A 21,659-nucleotide genomic window follows, 5' to 3' on the forward strand; every position below is an offset into this window, starting at 1 on the left:
TTTTGACAAGACTAAGCTGTGTTCCACTTCCATACAAATTGTATGCAGTTTATACTGTATACTTATCCACACAGTATACTGTTTTTTGCAGTTAGTATACAATAAATGAACATACTTCATTTTATTCTAGCAGGAAATGACACAATTTGTGCAATTTGCAACTTTGGGACTCAAACTGTGACTTCAGAATATCAACGCTGGTAACACCTAACAAAAAGACTGCAAAATGTTTTTTTCAAAAATTCAATAGCTATTTTTTGTTTTCTATTTGAGTTGTTCTCTGGAGCTGTTTCACCACCAACCACTTTCAGGCCCAATCCCAAACCAGTCCCTACCCACTATCACTCCACCACCAAGTGTCACTCCAAATCAAGTTACACTTGCAGCTGTGGAGGGCACTTCTGATGAAAGGGGAGGGTATAAATGAATAGACAAATTATGGGACGCCCTTGCCACTTTACCGGAACAACGAAGCAGCCGTCACCATGGCAACGGATAGACGCCATGCTTGCACAGCTGTTATGCTGTTTCACAGTTTATGAGAATGAGACATGAGGTAAATATGACATATTTTAATTTATTTTTATGTAGGCTGTGCATGCATACAAGCATTTGTGGGTTTGCTACAAGTCAAGCGACCTTAGGGACAAAGTGACAAATGTGTATGTGTGCTTGATCTAAAATACTTGACAAAGTAGAAAGATGGAACTTTTACATTTATATGTTGTTTCCTCCATTCTCCTGTTGCACATGCACTTCCTGTTAGGATGATCATAAGCCTGCACCGATGCAGACTCACTATTTAAGGGTTTCACAGTCCACTTACACTCCGCGCTAATTTGATTGGGAAGGTACCTAAAATTGCGAACGTCCATGTGAATGTGCAAACTGAGGGGGAGTGGATAGGGCAAGGGGAGAGGGGCTGGTCTGGGATTCTTACTTTGAACTGTTGTGGTATATTTTATACTGTCAGCTAAAAGCTCAGTGAAGCTGTAGTTTGGCACAACTCCACTTTGAGCTTGAAGCTAACTCCCTCATGCTAACATGAGTGTGTTAACATGCTGATGTTTAGCAGGTACAATGTTTACCATGTTAACAACAGTTTGCTTAACAGCATTACACACAACATACAGCTGAGGCTGATGGGACTGTGATTAGCGTTGCAGGTCATAAACCGAAGCACTGGACGTGACATTCTGACTTGCTGGTGGCCTTAGAGAAAATGTCAGGGGATCAAAAGTTACTGATCCTGTGGTGAACATGAATGTTTGTATCAAATTTCATGGCAATCCATCTTAATAGTTGTACAAATATTTCAGTCACCAAAGTAGTGGACCACCTGGCCAATGTTGCCATCCTTAGTTGCTAGCATGGCTAAAAAGGCCAAACAGTTCTCAAACTGATAGACTAGACGTGTAATTCTTTCTCGTCCGTCTCATCTCTCTCTCTCGATTAGTTGTTAATCACCTTGTGATTGATTATTGGTTAATGCTGTTCTCTTTGACAGGGTAAAATGGAATTAGAAATACCACCTGGTTATAGATTCCTTAATTAAAAATGTGAGTGCTTGGTTATTATTTTTTATTTTTATCCTGTGTTTTCTAGTCATTTGAAAATGACTATACATGTAAAAGATATCATATATTGTACTTTATCAGTAAACAGCTGTTACAAACAGGCCTTTTGTAATCAGAGTCATCTTATATTCAGGCTGGAGTGGTAGACTGTAACATGCTTATGTCACATTCAGACTTGCCAACCCTGGACAAATTTTTTGAGTACCACTTCTGCGACCTAGATGTGTCAGATGCAAATCACTGCTGTTCGAATAATGAATTATTGTACATAATTTGCAAACATACACATAACATGTGTAGGCTACATCATGTGCACACATGCAGCAAACTGACAAAAATGTGAGGGATGCACTGTACTTAAACTGCAGTGAGGGGTTGTTTCCTTGAAATTTTCCTGGAGTAGGCAAAGTTACAGACTACAGCGCCAACACACACACACCTAGCAGGCTACAGGCTCATTCTGCCTTTTACACACACCTGCGCACACATGCCTCCTGGTAACTTTCTAGGTAACGTTAATGTTATTTCTGTGGCACATTAACTCACTTTTTTTCCATCGTGCCACTGCTCCTCTCATTACAGTTACGGGTTTGGCTGCAACAATTATTATGAATACACACTATGAAAAAGTCACGTTTTACAATCTGTGACATACGGACAATATATCCTAACGTTACTTTGCCAGTTTTACACATCCACTCCAGTCCGTTTATGTTTACAAAGGAGTTAAAAGTAGCGTCCTCACTTGAGGAAATAGCCAGCTGGAGTGAGAAGGGGGATCGAGAGGGTTAAAATCAGTGACATGTTATCGATTTGCAGTCTCTTGTAATGTCATTATGTATTTGTCAAGTATGACCATATCATGGATGTATGGACCATATCCCCGCTGACATTTGGGTGAAGGCTGGAGGAATGAATCCCGTGCTATGATTGGTTGAACTCTTCTTATTCTTTTGCTTTTCGGCAGGCTACAAGCTGCTGCTTCTTGCTGTTGGACTTGAGTACTGCATGTGCACAAGTGAACCATAGATTTATGAATTGAACTCACAGGCGTCACCAGCTTTTAGGTCTGCCACATTTGCTATAACCTGAGATACTGATACAAGCAAACATGGTCCTATTTATCCATTTTACTATTTGTGCAAGCTAAACTACATGACATCATAGATGAAGTCATTTGCTCAAAACATGGCAGTAAGTTGTGGGGACTCCTGGGTCCTGATAAACTGGACCGTTGATGTATTCTTGTTTATCTGGATGAATTGCAGTTGGGTTTCTGGCTGAGGGAGTCATGGTACTCTGGAAAGAAATCACGTGTAGCTGAAACTTACTTACTCCTCCAATTAATCCACTAACTGAACTACAGATTCATTGACATTGATTTACTTGTGCTGCAGGATATTTGGTCGGGTTCACATTGAAGACAGCCTGCGATCACTGAAAAGTCAGCTAGTATCTAGAAAACTATGCAGCCTATTCATTCATGCACACTAGCACAGTATAACAGTAATCGTCAGGTTTTTGGAGTATTCTGTAACATGTAAACTCCACCTACTGGTGTCACAAACCTGGAATATACAGTGACATTTTTTGACCATCCTGGGATTTGATGTTTGAATGGAACACACAATGGCACACCCAGCTAAGTCTCATAACGTGCTCATGTACAGTGTAAACACACACTGATAAAAGGGAGGCCAGCAACACTTTCCAAAAAACAGGAAAAGGAAATGAATCAGACTTCAAAAATGTACTCTTCAAAACAAGGTGGACTCAAGAATCTGCTATGACTCCGACACTAAAGTACTATTAGACACGATCAAAGCTAGAGCACTATTTTACCTCTGAGTCTACTGTACAAGGAGTAGGGTCAGGATTTCATATAATCTATTTGCACTATGTGGAAAGAAGTTTCAGCCCTGAAAAAATAAAACTACTCTCTACAATTTGTTCTTAGGCTGGGGACACACTATATGACAACCTTAAAGTTGATCTTACAGTACTGGCTGAGTTGGTGCTTTTTACATATATGATTTCCTGTCATCCATATCAGACAAAAACAGGAATTGATCAGCAACTTTTTGGTCTGAACTGGTCTCCTGCTCTGGTTATTTCTAATAATAAAGGTTTGAATTTGAATTTGGTTGGTTTGTGTACAAATTTAATATTTCAACTGAGAAAACACCATCAATGTTGTGTCATCTCCCTTATATACATCAATGGAAGATTAACTTTAAGACACTCCCTTGATCTGTTCAACATTAGCAAGGCAACATACAAAATTTGATCTGCCCTAAAAAGGTCTTTAGAGTTTTTTTTTTATTCTTGGGATTTTTTTGTTTCATTTATTGAGTTAACTGAAGGTGTGAATGCTGTTTCAAAGCATGAACTCAATGGTAGCTTTGGTCCTGATCATGTATAGAAGACTTATTTGTGTTTGAAAATATTTTTTGATTGATGATGAATGATTTGGTACTTCAACGTCCGAAAATATATGTCTTTTTTAATTCAGTCTTAAATATCATTGATATGAACAGAATGAGTATTATGTCTCTGCTTTTTTTAAAAACACATGACTGAACAGCGAGTATCTTGGAAATGCAGCTAGACTTCTCTCCATACCGACTCCCTGTGTGTTGCTTTCACTGTGTTCAGTCATGCAGTGCCTCCCCAGCCTCCAGCAGCATTGTGAGGTAATGTATAAACAAAGGTTTTCTACTGCTAACTATCCACAGCAGGTGTCAATCTGACTAACAAGCAGCAGCAAGCTCACCCTTAAATGTTCTGTACCGTCTGTCCTCCTTTTCTGCATTGAGCAGCCACAACACAACCAGAGAGAGAGAGAATGAAGCTAGGCCTGACTGTACAATCTAGAGAACAAACTCATTTTCTAATGCATGTTTTCATGCTTTCTGGTTAGATTTAGAAATGATCAAGCATGCTACACTCAGCACAAAAACTAATTTGTCATACAAACAGGAACAAAGTGATAATCTGTTTCCGATCAGCCCCCTCTAATGACATTATATAAGTGATCGATATCAGCCCAGAGAAGCATTTAAGTGTCTTTATTGCTTGTGATTATGCTCATATTTAGTTTATGAAATCTTTTCATCTGTATTTGCTCATGTGTGATAGCACTTTCCTGGGAAAAATTCTCCACAGCTATGCGTCAAGCCTCATTAATGTGAAGAAGTCGTTTGTTTGGATTGAACAGATGAGAGGTTGGTAGTTAACAGTGGAAACAGTTATGACTGTGGTTAAGAAGACCGAAAAAGAAAAACTCAAAAAAAGCCAAGGAAAAGAAAGTGTGATTAAAAGGAAAATACGTCGGAAATAAATCTACAGAGCGCACAGGAGAACTGCTCCACAGTGAGGTAGCAGGATTTAGAGTGATGTAGATGTTGAGGTGCAAGAGTCCAAAAAAAACCCAAAAAACTTTAGAGATGTGAGTGTTTCTGGTGAAGGAAGAGAGTCTGGCTCATCACCATCCTTAACAAGGGTGAAATTAAGTAACTGATTTCGAGATGTGGAAACAGGAGACACGCACACACACACACACACACACACTTCTTGGTGGTGTCAATGGAGGAATTTCATCTTATGACAGCTGAGTGGAGAAAGCCCAACACCCATCCATGAATCCAAATTTAATCATCAGTTATTAACAACAGTTTTCTTAGCTCAGACAATAGATGTTCCTCCCTCTCTCTCCCCAGAGTGACAAAGCAGAGGGGGATCATTGTTGGGGAAATATCCATCACAGCTGCTTAGGAAAGACAGATTTCACTCACTGAGGCAACTTGAGCTCCTGTTTCTACCCGAACAGCGGTGCAGAGTTCAGTGACAATGTTACAGCGTTTGAGAAACACTTGAAGGACACGGTTTGATATACTGCAGTACATAAAACAGCAGGACGGAACATTTAACCTTTTTGTACCAGGAATAAAAACAAAGAAGTGTGAACAGTGAGACGGAAGCTGAACTTACTTTGACACCATCCGGTTTTTTGTTCAGCAGGCTCTTGGCTGCTGTCAAGAAAAAAAAAAAGATAACAATGTAAGGAAATCAGTTGAAATGAACACACACACAAGCACACACAAACGTCTATTCAATGCCGGCCAATTACTAGCAACCTCAAAGTGAGCCCGGCTAGAATTGAAAGCAGAAGAGAAAAAATGCAAATCAAATCAAGGGGGTGAAATAAAACTTAGTGAATCATTAGTCTGTAACATGCAATTAGATCATTCTGACAAGACTATAGGAAGCACTGGCAGCAGCAGCAGCGTCCAGGGAAGTGAGCTCTTTAGTTTCTCTTTTCTTTTCTCTGCCCACTTTCACTCGAGCACTTTCCTTTGTGAAAATCTAAAAACACATGACAAAAACTGTTGAAATGTGAAGGAGGAGTGAGCTAAAATCATGTGAGAGGTGATTGTTTCCTCAGGTTTCGGCGGTCGACGGACGACCACCTGCTCTTCAGTTAACATGCAAGGAGATGATTGGTGGTGTGAGGGAGAGCAGAGAGCAGCGCGGGGGGGGGGGGGGGGGGGGGGGGGGGGGGGTTTGAGGGGTTTTGTGCATCATGTGTGAAGGTTTTATTGGCAGGAGTGATTTATTAATCAAAGACATGTGCATAATTAGTAACTGATAGAGGCTTTGCAGTGACATCAAATATCTTTTAGCAGCCATAGTGGAGGAAAATTTAGTAAGAAAAATGTGGATTATTATTACATTGTAATAATATATATTGTAGTAAGTCTATACAGCTTAAACAAAATTGTCTCATCAGGTGCAGTTTTTTTTTGTGAGTCAACTTCAAGTCCTTATATGTACATTTTATATGATCATAGCAACATTCAAATTGTTCTGATGGCTTAACTTTGGTTTTCTGTTTACTAGTAATCACATTACTTACAGTCAAACATTTCCATATGTGACACATGGGGGCTTTAATGTTCACTGTTATGCTGCCTACATGTGTTTCACACCTCACTGACACTGTGCCTGTAGTTTAACAGTGATATAAGTGGGATTCCTGGCACATGTAAATAAGATGAACTACTACGAAAAACACTTCTCCATGTTATTCTGAATACTTCAAATGAAATCTATACATAAGAAATGATCATGTTGTGATGGTTGTTCTGTTTTCTGTCAATTGAAATATGTAAAACTTGGGCCTATTTTAATAAAATATATCGATTCTGGCCTATATTCATAAAACACTGTACACTTTATGGTTTACACTCTATGGCTGTTAAGCTGGTATATATACAGTACATATGACTAGTAATTTATACTGGTGTGCACAATATGTATAAACAAATCTTTTTTGGGGGGATGCTTTCATGTGTAAAAAGAGTAATGTGGCAAAACTAAATATAATAAATGATTCTGTACATAAAAATTACATTTACATATCACAAATGACTACGTAGGAGGATGTATACTCTATAACACCTATATTATATAGATATATATATATAGATAGATATATAGATTAAATATATAGATCTGAGCCTACATAGAACTGGCAATTCTATAGTGCACATATGACAAATCTATACATATGTGTATATATGAGAACTTACTACGTACTGTAGACATATACATACAATGATTTATAAGTATGTACACATAAAACAAATTATGTTTTACATGTGACAAAGTATCATCATATTTGTGAATTATGTTTCCTTTTTCAAATTGAGGAAACATTATAATAAACAGTTAAGAGATGGTTATTAAAAAGACAATTACATCTGATTGACAAGAGCCGTGACACTGTTTACATAAAAGTTGAATCTATAATATTCATTGAACAAATACATTTGGTGCCTTTATTCATCACCAGGATTAATGTAGCAATACATGAACACAAACTATCATATGTCATCCTGACTTTTATCACCATCTGATCATTTGCATGTTAAACATTTTTATTTGACATGTTTTCCTCCATCATGGCCACCAACAGATGCATGACATCAGCTGAAAGCTCTATACTGGTGTTTTAGTAGACATGTCGTGCCTCAGGACCAAACCTCACAGTGTAGCGTGACACTGAACAAGTGCCAACTACAACAAGAACTCTTACCTTACACGAGTAACCACACAAGAGGGGGGGGGGGGGAAGAAAAACAAAAGTAAACACCGAGGGCATGTTTACACTGAAACTGCGCACTGATATTGACTTAACACCAGCAAGCTTAGATATTACAAAAGTAACACGTTAATAATAAAATGTAAGCTAGCCTGTCGTTTGTCATAAGAGATACAATCAATGTTAGACTCAGTTGAAATGTTTTGCCCTTTAAAGGGATGTGGAGATGGGTCTGCATCGATCTGTGTGGTCATTCAGTCTCTGTTGATAGCGACTAAAAATGGAGGACAGATGGAGCTTCTTAAAGGCCAGCACATTTGAACAACAGCTGCACTCGAAAGAGCAGCATTTTAAACAATATTCAAATAAAGAATGAGTTCAGGAGGTATGAAGGAGAAAAACAGTCGTTAAGAACAGGATTTCTGTCAACGAGGCATCATCGTGTAAGAGACCGACACTTCTGGCAGTGCTAGAAGGAATAAATCAGCGTTATAAGTGGATCAGTCCTACCTGAGAAGTTGCGAGTGGCGAGCATTGTGGTCAGGATAGCACCCTATGAAGAGAGAAATGCACACTGAGAGAAACAGACTACTGTGTTTACGCAGGCTGAGAGGTTAATGATTAGATATTCTGCTGCTGATTTTTGGAGAGTTTTCCAGTGACGCGGTGTTTTCAGGAAGAAATACCAAATCTATTAACTTCCTAACTAGATGTGAATGCAGCAGTTGAATACTAAACGGTCAGAGCGGATCGGAACATGTTCGTCAGCCTACGTTGCCACTGACCTTGAGTTTCCTTCTAGCGTTGAATTTCTTCAGGCACTCCACAGTCTCCTGTCTGTGCATCATGGACGCCACAGTGGAGCGTTGCTGTGAACACAGAAACACAAGTGTGTGGTGTTGGAAGCTGTTTTCACATACTATTGAATTTGTTAGAAGAAAACCTGGGATCTCAGTTGTGTGTTTGTGTGACACCTACACAGATCCAGGGGTGTTTGAGTGCATCTGTTGCAGTCACTCTCTTGGCTGGATTAATGGTCAACATCTTGTTGATCAGGTCTTTGGCCTCTGGAGTCACTGTGTCCCACTCTGGAGAAGGGAACTGTTGCAGAAGAAACATCACAGAAACCATTTACAACATCCTGCTAATCCAAACTCAACGTTTTTCCCTCTTTTAAAGAAATTATTTTATTTAAATACAAAACAAAGATCACAAATCGCTCTCTTTATACATCTGTTCATTGACAGATTCCCCGATCAATCTTCAATACATTGCCCAATATCTATTTTTACATCTCCAGTGTTAACATATCTGGATTATGCCTGCATGTTATTAAAAATATTTGCACATCCTTTAACAAATTGCAATAAAATTGTAGTTATTGACTAAACTGCCACATGCACTGGTTCTTATGACACTGATCTTTATAGATGACAGAAAACAACTCTATTTACTTGTTTCTATACAAATATGTAAGAACATCCAACAATCTATATGTAGGTACTCGAGGCTAGGGCCTTGTATTGAACCTGATTACAATAATAACCACAAGAAATATATGTGTCATGTCATGTTTTGAAAGTTTACCTCGAACACCTGGTCTGATTCTTAGGCTTGTTTACTCATTCTTTGATCAGATACCTTGTGACTTAACCCTGAATGAGAAAACTTTCCTAACTTTTACTTTATTTTATTAAGACAAAATTCTTTATTTAACTTTGATGCATTGAGTTGTTTAGAATATTTTCTTAAATGAGAAAAACATGTGTAGATTCCCCAAATTAAGGTATCAAGGTATTAAGTAGTAGTTTCAGTATCACTACACAGAGTAGACCTTCAAACTATAACCACATCTCTGTGTGTTCATCAGCTCCGGATTAATCTGTGACTGTTTCTATGGTGATGTTTTACAACTGCCCTGCGTGATTTCTGATTAACATTGTTTAGGAATTTCACTGCATATTCGTATTCTTGCCGTCGTGTTTCATTGTCATTTCTGTGTGTAGACAAGGTCAGTGCATTAACAGTGTAGGTGATCTGACCCAGCTCAAGCTTTAGGTCCAATTTACTGGACTTATAAGTTTTATGTTTTTATTAACATATTTCATTCCATCTCCCTTTCCTCCCACCAATCTGGCAGGTTGGTCAGAAGAGAACAAGATGATGTTTACTAGGGATGTGCAGAGAGCCCAGTATTTGTATTTGTATCTGTATTTGTTGAGGCAGCAAAATTATTTGTATTCGAATAAAAGTGGAAAGAGACTTAAAAGTCCTGTTTTTGTTTTTATTACGCTTTTAATTTTAGAAAATTAAAGATGAAAATTAAAGTGATGTCCAAATTAAGAAATACGCGTCATGTAGCCGGTGGATGTGACTCCCCTCATTGAGACCTGCTGATAGACGTAACAGCGGAGCAGTGGAAAGAGACTGAGATAGCAACTAAAACTGACCTGCTCGCTGGTATTTGATTTTGTTTTTTTCTTCCCAAAAACAAATAATTTTTAAAATATTTGTATGAAACAAATATTTGTTAAAAAACCCACTATTTGTGCTTTGCCGAATACCGTATTTGTATTCGGGCACACCCCTAATGTTTACACAGCCTGTCTGCTCTGCTACGCTTTTCCTACAGACACTGACAGAAATATAAAGAAGGAGAGGGAGTAAACAGCAGGGAAATACCAACATTTCAAAAAAATGATTTAATTAAGAGGGTGAGAAAGTGAGAGAGTGACACAGAAAGTGTAAAACTCACATCATAAGCCCCAGCTTTAATCTGCTGGTAGAGTCTGTGCTGGTCTTCATCCCAGAATGGAGGATATCCCACCAGTAGGATGTAGAGGATCACACCTATACACACACACAGACCACTCACTTAGATATCAGTACACACAAGTTGACCTTCCAAAATCATACAACAAAGTTAATGACTCAACTATCAAATCCATAGCTTTGCACAAACAGTCTGTGAAGTGAGAAATAAAGACATAGATAAATATAGACAATTTGTATGATGTCTAAATAAAGAACAGCGTGGCAACAGACACAAACCAAGTGCTTGTCTTTGCTGGTGTAACTGGGAACCGTGGGTTCTGATTGGCTGGATGATAGCCAGGAAATAGATGAAAGGCCTTCTGTCTGGCAATGAGACAGCGTGACCACAAACACAACACCGACTATTGTTTCTGTGGACTGTGAGTCAGCACAGGTGTGTGTAAAAGAGCGTGTGTATGTGTGTGTGTGTGTGTGTGTGTTTGACATCTCAGGCCCAGGTGGCCTGGCCCATCAGAAGTGTAGTGAGTGTCATCAATGATTAATTCAAGAGGTCGGAGCCCTCTGTACTGGAGAGCGGCACGAACACACACACACACACACACACACACACAGACACACACACACAGATCAAAGATAACCAAAAACTAAAGTCAATTCAAAAACATTTATTATGGAGAGTATCATTTGCAACCAGGTGTTATTCTGCGAGAGGTGTGTCAGAGGGTTTATGAACCTAATTTACCTCTTCATTCTACTACTTTACAACTACTATCACCATAATTTGTTGACATCTAATTTACTCTGGCCCGGTGATCTTTTGCACGCTACTTTGCTGTTGAATTGTTCTGTTTTTAAAATTTTAAATTCAGCATAATGTACATTAGCCATGTCATAGTCACCACCTGCCACCATCTGCTGCTCTGAGTTTCTAGTTTTAAACAAAAAAAAATGCTGTTTTCATTCACTGATTAGTTTCAATTACTTGTGATTCACAGTATTGAGCTACAATCAATGAAACTCAACATTTCCTGTAGATGTTTCACATTAAAAGCCTACCAGGAAAGAGAAAGGATAACGCCCTTTCAGCTGATGGTAGGCTTTTAATATGACATGCAACAAGTGTTCAGTTTTATTGACGGTGGCTTAACAGAGATTGACATGGCTGTGTTGTTGTGCTCTGAAGCACATTCAGAGCTGTCCTAATCACCGGAGAACCCATCATGTTATGTATTCTTCATCATTCTTTTGAAGTAGAGGCAGCCCTCTTTGATACTCCCTGGGGAAGGCGTCTGACTGGCTGTTTCAGGCTGTGACATTTGTGTGCGACTAATACGAAGCAGCTGCTCAGTGTGCCTGCCTCAATTAGACAAATCAACAGTTTTTCCTGCAATAACATACAAATTAGCAGAATGTCTTACCACAGGCCCACATGTCCACCGGCTTCCCATAGGGATCTTTCCTCAGCACCTCTGGAGACAGGTACCCTGGTGTCCCGGCAAAACCTGACACACACACACACACACACACACACACACACACACACACAGATAATTCAGTACAACCCCACTAGTAATAAAAGCTCTAACAGTGCTACGCATCTCTAATTTGTTTAGCTTGATACTAAACTTGCTACCTCCTTGCATGTAGAAGTCTATCATAAACTTGTTACAGTAGGATCGTCTCCTAAAAGGTAACTAAAAAGCTGTGGTCTCATAAAGTGTAGTTTATGAGCTGAGGTTAACACGCTCCAGGAAAAGAAAACATCCCTCTGTGAACATGTAGTTTGGCTCACGACCAGTGACTCACAGCCTACTTTTAAAAAAAGCCTCAAAGTACCAGCGGACCCTTTGGGAAATGAGACGCTTGGTACGCCTAGTAGTAAGTCAGAACACAAACTGAACTGGTTCCAGATGGCGGCTGGTGCTGGGGGAATAGACTAATTATTTCTCTTTTCTGCAGGGAATAGGAGAAAGAAATGGGCCTGAACTCCAGCCAATTCAAACTTGGTATAAGAGCCGAGAGCAGTGGCGCACCTAGTCTCTTTAGGCCTTAGGCTCTGCATGATCAAATGGCATAGTTATAGATGTTCATTTGATTTGGATGTTTAAAGAATTACTAAACTAGGACAAAACAAAAAAAAAAAAACTCCATGATTCTGTTTCACAACGCTGTAATCAGCTCAGTAGGACCTTGCCTGAGAGGAGACAGAATGAGCACACAAATGTTCCGTTCATACCTGAGAGACAATTAACTATTTTGAGATGTCTGAAATTGAATTTGTGCATCAGCAAAATCTTAGAGAGGGTGCAGAAAAACTTAAAGGGGTTTGAATTTAGAAAGTAAAATTGTATTCACATGCATACTGTGAAGACCAGACATTTTAAATGGGGGTTTATTATCTATACTTGACAGGTATGACAGCTGTACGATTACCAAGGACAGCTGACATTTTCTTCACTAAAAGTAATGTAGTTTCCAGAACTGCACACCATAAGTCCTTTCAACCAAATACATTCCTGGACCAGTACTGTGATTTGCTGAATCTCTCCTACTTTGAAATACCATATCTGAAGAACATACATAGGAATATAAACTTTTTTTTATAACTTGAATTAGAAAAGTATTTTTCATTTGTGACAACACACCAACTGCATAACCCACCCCAATGGAGAGTACTGGGGCTGTACTGGGACTATATCTTGTCAGTGACATATTTCACTTAAATCCAAACATTAAACGCTCTGAAATTACCACTGGATCACAAAAGAAAAAACAATTGAGAGTAGTGATGTGTACTCACCAAACCATGCTTGCTGGTCTCCCTGCACTTCAATGGCCAGGCCAAAATCTGCCAGTTTGACCGCTGCTCCCTTCAACTTGCTGGCTAGGAGCAAATTCTCTGGCTTGGAGTGAAGTAACATAGATAAAAACTTTCAGCATCTTGCACGGATAGAGTGATATTAGCTTAGAATGAAAATAACATGACTGAGGTAAGTATTAAAAGATCTAGTGTTTTGGTTACTGGCAGCTTTTAAAACTATGGGAAGGGTTATTATACTGCATAACCACATCAGGGACTGATGTCATCCATGTGTGTTCGAGTGTTCAGCAGCTAGGACTAAAGGCCGAGCTAGAGGCTAACTGTAGCAGCTGTCCAGTCTAACAGATAAATGTCTACTGGAGCGAGGCATGTCAGACTCAGAGTCCAGCCTGTACACACATACAAAGTTACCACTGACTCATGTGGAGCCTGATTACATTCAAGTTGAGTCAGGGGCTGCTGCAGACCTCAGCCCAGTGGCACGTGGTACGTATCATTCAACAAGATGCTGGCAAGCTGCGGTCAAATTGGCAATACAAGTCCAGCTGGTGGAGATGGACTTGGTGAGAGAGGTGGACAGTGACTCATGCCAACCCCTCCCAGCAGAAGACGGGCGGGTGGGGCTTCGGGAAAGGTTCGGAGGGAATGAATAATGTATTTGCTGACATTTCTGAGGCAGTTTCCTTGATGGAGCGAAAAAGGAAATTATTCACAACGACTGAGCCGTACTGTGATGATAACAAACGGAAAGGATGCTGTTGAAAAGGATAGCTGCTTATATTGGGCAACAATTACATCCAGTTACCTGAACACCAGTGTGCACACTGGTCGTACATTATGAGGGGGGGGGGCGTGCAAGCCATAATTCATTCTGATTGTCACATACAATACATGAATTCACATCACATGCAGTATACTTTTAACTATATTTTCACTTCCACATATATATGAATGCTTTACACACTTCAGCACAGGGCCTTTTGTCAGGGTGTTTTACAGCATGGGTAAAAGCACTGCCAATATATACCCTGTAATATGGTAAATCATCCAATGAGAACTAGACACATAGATGGCCAGCCTCCAAGGGCGTCAGTATGCTTTAAACACAGAATTGTTGGAGCGTCAAACAGTGCTTTTCCCTGCTACACCCACACCTTGGGGAAATGCGGGGGGGGGGGTTACATCGAACCGATCTATTTAATTTGACTTGACACTTTTCATATGTATAACTACAAAGTAAATCACCATGAAAGCCTCTGAGGAAAGACAAAGTTGAGTTATCCCCATTAGTGCGATTCATCACTGCTCTATCCACACTTCTTACACAAACTTCACAACACAACAGAACATTTAACTTCGCCTCCAAGAAATGTCTGGCTACTGAGTGTTTTCTATCTCCCCTTTTTAATGAAGCTCAGATGTTCTATAATAACTTTTTTTGATATGCTTTATTACATGGACAGCTGATCATATAGATCATATTGCTTGTTCTACAGGTGAGGAGGCTATGTGTATTTATAATTTCACCTGTGACCAGGAGAGTAAAACTTTTAAAGTTCAGCTTTAAATTTAAAATAGACCTGATTTGATAACCATGGCTTTAATGTTCTTTCCTCTCTTAAAGGCCCCATGGAACAGAAGTTAGAGTGTCTTTAGCTTCTGTACTGTGACATATTTCCCAGTGAAATGGAATATTTGAGCGGTGTACAGTTACAAGAAGGATTTACATTAAATCATTTGCATTTGATTAGACCATTAAAAAGTGGGCAGGGCTCAGCTGCAGAGAGAAATGGAGTTACAGAGGACTGTTGGCTCCAAACACACCCGAACCTGTTGTTAGATCAGGAGGAGGATGATCTGGCACGAGATAACACCTTGTTTTGGAAATGAAAACAAAGTTTTTTGCCCACTGATATCCAAAAGCACATCTCTTCCCATCTCTCTCTATAATGCTGCAAGTGCTATTTTATAAGATGGGTGTGACTAGCTACTCACCCCAAAGTCACATTTGATTGGATGAACTTTTGTAAATGCCCCTGAGTGTAGGATGAGTCATCAAATATTTGAAACCATTTTACAGGAAGAGAAAAGATTTTGTCGTAAAATACTGATTTTCTGACATATACTTGGCATACAGCAAGAGATAAATGAACAATGAACACATGAACACAGGATTAAAACTGGGAAAACGTATATTTCATTTCACTGGGACTTCAAATGTAACCAAAAATATTTTCTAGTTATGCATAATTTTGTAAAATGGAACCGATAAAAAGACTCTTTCTGGATTTATAATCTCAGAAGCTAAAATTTCAGGGGAATAGCAATGATGATGTTTTTGCTGACTGCTTATAAAACCAGACACAAGAACCGGGCCTAGACATACTTGTGTCCTGTTGCCTCCAACTGTCCTGACTGGACATCAGCAAGCCACAATACCACAAGAATTCTTCAAAATTATTCAAAAAACCTATACCGCTGGCTGTAGTACTTGAATTTCATGTGTTTGTAAGAGGCGCAGACTGAATTATGGCTTGTACAGCTCTTAATATACTTAATATTTTTTTATATACAGTCTGTGGTATTCATTCCAGACAGCATCAGTCATGCCATTCACTGCAATCAATTGAAGTGTCAAATCAATGTGCGCATTTCAAGGTGTCTTGAGCAGTTAGTAGAGCATGTGTGAATGCTGAGACGTGCGGTTCAGGAGGACATGCTGTGGGCAGAGGTTGAGGGGGAGGAAGGAGGGAGGCAAAGGGAAAGAGACGGTGGAGGTCAACAGCATCATGCAGTCATTGCAAACTTTCCCCCCTGCCATCCACCACCCCAGCCCACTGCAACCACTTGATCCCAGCCCTGGAAAACAACCATGGAAAACTGGTGGACAGGTAAGGGTCAAATGAAGGGCATGGAGAAGAAGGGGAAAACAAGTTTGAGTTTGATCATTTCAGACAACTGTGTACCCTAACCCTAACCCTGGCAGGGCAGGGTTCCAACCAATGTATTAAACTGCCACAGTTTAATTTGCCCTGCTACAGTTTCACGTCGGCATCCCCCCGCATATCACTGACACTTGCCCCACACACACACTCTGCAGGGGGGGATGCCATTGAGAATCTCTAACCACTAAGCCTAACCTTGTCCTAACCTTCAACTTGGGTCCTATTTTTGTAGTTTTGGCCATAATATCTTTCAGCTATGATAAATACTGTACACCCCAAAGTATTCATTAAGAGCAAGGAACAAAGCAACAGGGCGGTCAGCCAACTTAGGCTGGAAGAGGAGAGGAGAATGTGAATGATAAAAATCACAGTTTACAGACCCACTTGAAGTAGATGAACTATGGTTCAACTTAGGCCTAGCATACTGTGTGCACACAGTTTTCCTGTGCATCCAGCATTTCAATCACATTTAGTGCAATCACTTTTGGTTTCACCACCAAATAAAGTAATTTAGATAATCTGACTAAACTGCTGGCTTGTTACCAACCCGTTTGATCATCTGGCTGCTCGTGTTTCTTGCCTGATTGGGTTTTGTTGTAGCAAACTTGCTGTATTCCTCAGATCTCTGCAGCAAAGTTGTGGGAATGAAAGTCCCTTTCATTTTCTCTAGAGCTGCAATGATTAATCGAGTAGATGCCAACTATTAAATGATTAACCAATTTTGATAATTGGTTAAGCATTGAGTCATTCTTTCAGAAGAAAATTTCCAAATTCTCTGATTGAACTTCTCAAATGACTGTTGGTCGGGACAAAACAAGACATTTGAGGACGTCATCTTGAGCTTTGGGAAACAGACGTATTTCACCATTTCCTGACATTTTATGGACAAAACAACTAATTGATTAATCGAGGAAATAATCGATTAATTGATGGCATTAGAAAATTTCTGGTTCTTTAACAAAAAAAGACTGTGTACATATAAATTTTAAGGGAGAATTTTCCTACAAATCCAAAAGATGCAAGAAACATCCAATCATGAGCTTAAAATTGACAGTAGGTGAAAGCTAAACATCTTTCAATTTTGGATGAATTCAGCAATTGCAACAACAAAGCATTTCAAACTGGCCCAATTCACACCTTTGACTGGCTTCTTCTCCATAGCAATAGCAGCTGAGGCTCATGGTTATTGTAGAGCCTTCTGTCAATGCCAAGGTAGTAGCCAAAACATAAAAGATATAGGGCTGTTACATTACCAGTGGGAGTCCAGTTTCCAATAGTTTTAAATTTGCAATGGAAATACAGAATGTGGAAATACACTTCTGGAACCAGGAGCTACCCTCACTTTAAAACTTTATTATTTTGTTTTATTCATGGCTGACAGAAACAATGGCTAAGGCTAGAAAAATAAAACCTTAGTTGTAATAAACTGGAGTTGTCATTTAAAGTCAAATCAAAACTAAAAGAGTGTTCCTATTAGGCTGCATCACTAGAGGATTTGATGAAGTGCTTTATAATCTGCTTTATGATCACACAGATGGTACCATATGGATGGAAGGCACTCAGTGTGCTCTAACGCCTCTTGATGCCTCATTTCTTTCCTTTTTTTTTTTTTTTTTTTTTTCTTTTACTCATCACTAGACTGAAAGCATTCCGACAGTCTCTAATTACTGCCTAGTTTGGTTTCAGGCCTGCAGATAAGATTACAACAGCCACACGCATGCAAACGCAGTCAAACTTACAGGGTGATGAACACAAATCAATACCCAGTAAACATTTCACTGACGAAAATGTACAGGATGTGGCAAACTTCACCATCTACCCACATTACTGAGGCTTGTCATATCAGCATACAGTATGTTCAACATTGAAATGGTTGTTGGGTATACACACACATACACACACTAACACTGGGTTTCTGTATGTGTGTAAAGTACAAAGTATAGTTCATATCAGATTGATAAGGATTCATGCTCCCTCTTTGCTGCTGGTGTGTAATAGCTGTAATTGGATTCTGTCTGATACAGGCAGCCATAAAGTAGATAAAATTACTGGCCTGCTATACCAGCCTGAGGGTTCTGCTTTAATCTGGAGGACTACTACTGTTACTGACAAATGCACACACTGCACTTGCTGCCAACAACTGTCCCCTGAGTTTTTATTCTTTTTTTTAGGAAGAGAGTCAGACATTTTGAAAGACAGCGTTTGGAAAAGAATATGAAGTCAATGAACTTATAGATTTTGCAGCTACTTCATCAAAAAAATGTGATGTAAACAGAAGAAGAAAACCTCAGACAAAAGGAAGAACAAGAAGGAAACCAGTCAGTCCTGTTGCTAGATTTGCACAGATCAATATTCTGCCATTATCAATCTAATTACTTTAGACAAAATTGAATCAAAATAACTGGTTAAATTTGTGAAAAGCACTGCAGTGTATAGCAGAAATAGTTACTGTTATAACCAAAACTAACACCATCAAAGCAAGTTGTCAGTATTAAGATAAAATACAGCAGACCTGTGAACTTGGTGGTATTGACCTGCTTCTTTTCAAGCATTTGTAGAATTGTTCTTTACAAGTTCGCTCTTTCCCACAACACAGTGACATTAATTACTGCTAGACAATGACATGGTGCAGGTTTGGTTTCAAAAGTTGGGAAACACAGTCAAGTCAGTGGTTCTTCAACAGGGTTGAGGAAGGTGAAACAGGAAGAGAACATCCGTGATTTAAATGAGGGAAAAAGAAAAGAGAAGGGACAGCTTGGGGATGGACTATCCTTCAATCAGAGGACAATGAGTCCAATCCTGATGTTACCATTCATCTAATGCTGTACATTTGTTCTTGACCAAAGAAATTAATATCTGTGACACTTTTCAATTCACAGTCCACTTACTAGCAACACATGTGATGCTCTTCATAAGTAACATGAGCTGGGGGGGGGGATAACCTCTGGTAACCTGTGTCTGCACAAAGATGGTCTCTGGCGTTGAATGTGAATATTACTTGGTCCACTAACTCCTGCTCAATGACCTTTGACTCCTTCTTAGTCTATGCTGTGAGCGGTTTTGGTCTGGTGTTCTGATGGTCTTTTCCGGTGTTTGTTCAGTCTCTTGTCCAGGCTCCCTGCTGTTTCATCAATGTACAGTTTGTCTCTAGAGGGCTTCTGTCTTTAGAATGTACCAGCAAAGATCTTGAGATGTTGAATGGTTTATGGTAAGTCTTGACTCCTTGTGACTGACAGCCCAGCCATGCAAGCGTGAACCATTGGGATGCTTCTTTTGGTCCCTGTTGAGTCTATAGCATCCATCGTGGTCTCAAGTCTGGGCAGGTTTCTTATCATCCGCTCTTTGTGGTCAGATCTATATATCCTCTTCCGCACTGATAAAATGCTCTGTGTAAGAGGGTTCTTACCACTGATCTTTAAATTGAGATATTCAGTTGGGTCCAAAAGTCTGAGACCACTTTCAAGTGGAAAGTGGTCTGTGTGAGTGGGTTTCCTCTGGTTAAAAGCTCTGAAAAAGCTGGTGAGACTTTAAATTGAGATTATATTGTTGCACCTACTGATCTTAAGTCAGAAATAAACTTGCATGCTAAAGGAGTGCTAGAGCAGCCTGCTCTAATAAAAGCATAATTGTAGTGGTTCTAAAGGAGGCCTGTATGTGCCGTTACTGCTCCACAAAAATTTATGACACTCCACTGGCATGTGTCTAGACTCTCAACATAAACCATAAAACTTTGCACGAACTTTATAACGACTGCTATGTTTTGCTTTCCTAGGCACCTGTTTGTGGGTGTTTTGGACTCCGTGTGCTACCAAAAATCATTATCTTGTGAGATGAAATCACATGAATACACATACAATGTGGCAAAACAGAGCTTCCCATCGTGCCACTGCTCTCCAGCTTGCTTATTTGTTTTGGTTGTATTTGTTTTGTCTTTGTTTTTCTGCAGTAAGCCGGTGCAGCTGCCTGGCAACAGCCAATCAGAGAGCAGAAAAAGAGGCAGTCGGTGAATGCAAAATGTGAGCTCATTATTGCTGAAGGTAAACCTAACCTCAGACACACCTGGGATCATTTGATTGGCAAATCAGAGATGACCAAACCACAGTGAGTAAAAGTAGCATTAGAGGTGTTAACCAGACTACTGTGGACGTAATGTTTAGTTTAAAGTCCACCCTCAAAAAAATTGAGTTATAATGACATCTCTATTCTTCCAAAGCTCCTGACAGGACAAGGGGTATCATTCATGGAGGTACGTAATTCTCCCAGTACACACCCACAATACTGCTATAGTAAACAAGGGAATCTGTATTAAGAGGTGAAATAACATTATTTATTCTATTAAAATAACCACCTGGTATAAAATACATAAGAGCTTGTTCTTGATTCAAAATTTTAACCGAAAGTCTGCCTTATAAACTAGGAGTGAGGAGTTTGAAGGGGATCTAATAATGAGACACTATAAAATTGCATTATGTGAGGTGTAGTTGTTTTTGGAATTTGACCTATGCCAAGAACCAAAAGTCAGCTACTGCTGCACCCCATTTTTTAAACATGTCCCCCAAGTTTATCCCTGTAGTACCCCTTTAAAGGACCAGCGTGTAGGATTAAATGCCATCTAGTGGTGAGGTTACAGATTGCTGACTTCACAATATTGTTATTGTGAATATAATATTCCATTTCTTCCAAGTCTGCTTCAAATACAGTGCTCGTCAGATCGTTCAACTGCTTCTGAAACCCCCTTTCTGGAACAGTGGAATCAGTATCTCAGATGATTTTTCTCACTTCACAAAAGACAATCCAACAATCATACCCACTTTAAGCAGTGACTGTTCAGATGTGAAAGGATACAGGTTTTGAACTCCCAATCAGGTTCTCTTTTTCCATTTTTCAACTACTTCTGTCACTTTTGGTGCATCGCATGAGGGGAGTGTGCTCCATTGTCCCCATTTGTAACATTAATCTTGTCAAATAACAAAGACACAAAAGATGGACAAATGACGACAAACCAGTTTACTTAGAGCATACTGAAGGCCTTGCAAAAACTCTAGCAATTTACTTAATCATGACAACTTTGAAAATAACAAATCATAGGAATTTCTCTCTTAACCAGTTCAATATCAACTATGTCAGTTATGGGTTGCTGATACAGTCTACCTCACAGACGCTGCACTTGACCACACTGCAAAGACTTACAACTATTTGCCAGCGAGATACTAACAGACATATATATGTGACCAGAAATAACTATAAGTAAACTTAAATGCCACTGTGAATCTGATTAAACAGGCAAATAATTAGCACACAATAATACTTTTAGAGCATGCAATAATGCTTTTACATCAGGTGACACTACAGCACATAGTGTTGCCAGGTCAAACCTGACACTAGGAGCATGTGGCAAGGCATCAGGACTATCACTGACTACAAGAGCAGCTCTGTCT

At 39.5% G+C, this 21,659-nt stretch overlaps 1 protein-coding gene across 8 annotated transcripts in view; it reads right to left on the bottom strand.

Moving 5' to 3' along the window:
- camk2d1 (calcium/calmodulin-dependent protein kinase (CaM kinase) II delta 1) overlaps window positions 1–21,659 on the bottom strand; it is a 109,728-nt gene that overhangs the window by 18,604 nt on the left and 69,465 nt on the right. For 5 of the 8 annotated variants that reach the window (XM_042402378.1, XM_042402380.1, XM_042402382.1 and 2 more), the window contains 7 exons: window positions 13,256–13,358; window positions 11,874–11,957; window positions 10,436–10,530; window positions 8,659–8,781; window positions 8,466–8,549; window positions 8,191–8,233; window positions 5,568–5,608 (listed from right to left, as the gene is read on the bottom strand). In XM_042402378.1, the coding sequence (XP_042258312.1) occupies window positions 5,568–5,608; window positions 8,191–8,233; window positions 8,466–8,549; window positions 8,659–8,781; window positions 10,436–10,530; window positions 11,874–11,957; window positions 13,256–13,358 (573 nt within the window). The remainder of the gene's footprint in view (window positions 1–5,567; window positions 5,609–8,190; window positions 8,234–8,465; window positions 8,550–8,658; window positions 8,782–10,435; window positions 10,531–11,873; window positions 11,958–13,255; window positions 13,359–21,659) is intronic. The other 3 variants (XM_042402383.1, XM_042402379.1, XM_042402386.1) reach the window with 1 other exon arrangement.

Source organism: Thunnus maccoyii, chromosome 22 (genome assembly GCF_910596095.1).
Source record: "Thunnus maccoyii chromosome 22, fThuMac1.1, whole genome shotgun sequence".
NCBI classification, from domain to species: domain Eukaryota; kingdom Metazoa; phylum Chordata; class Actinopteri; order Scombriformes; family Scombridae; genus Thunnus; species Thunnus maccoyii.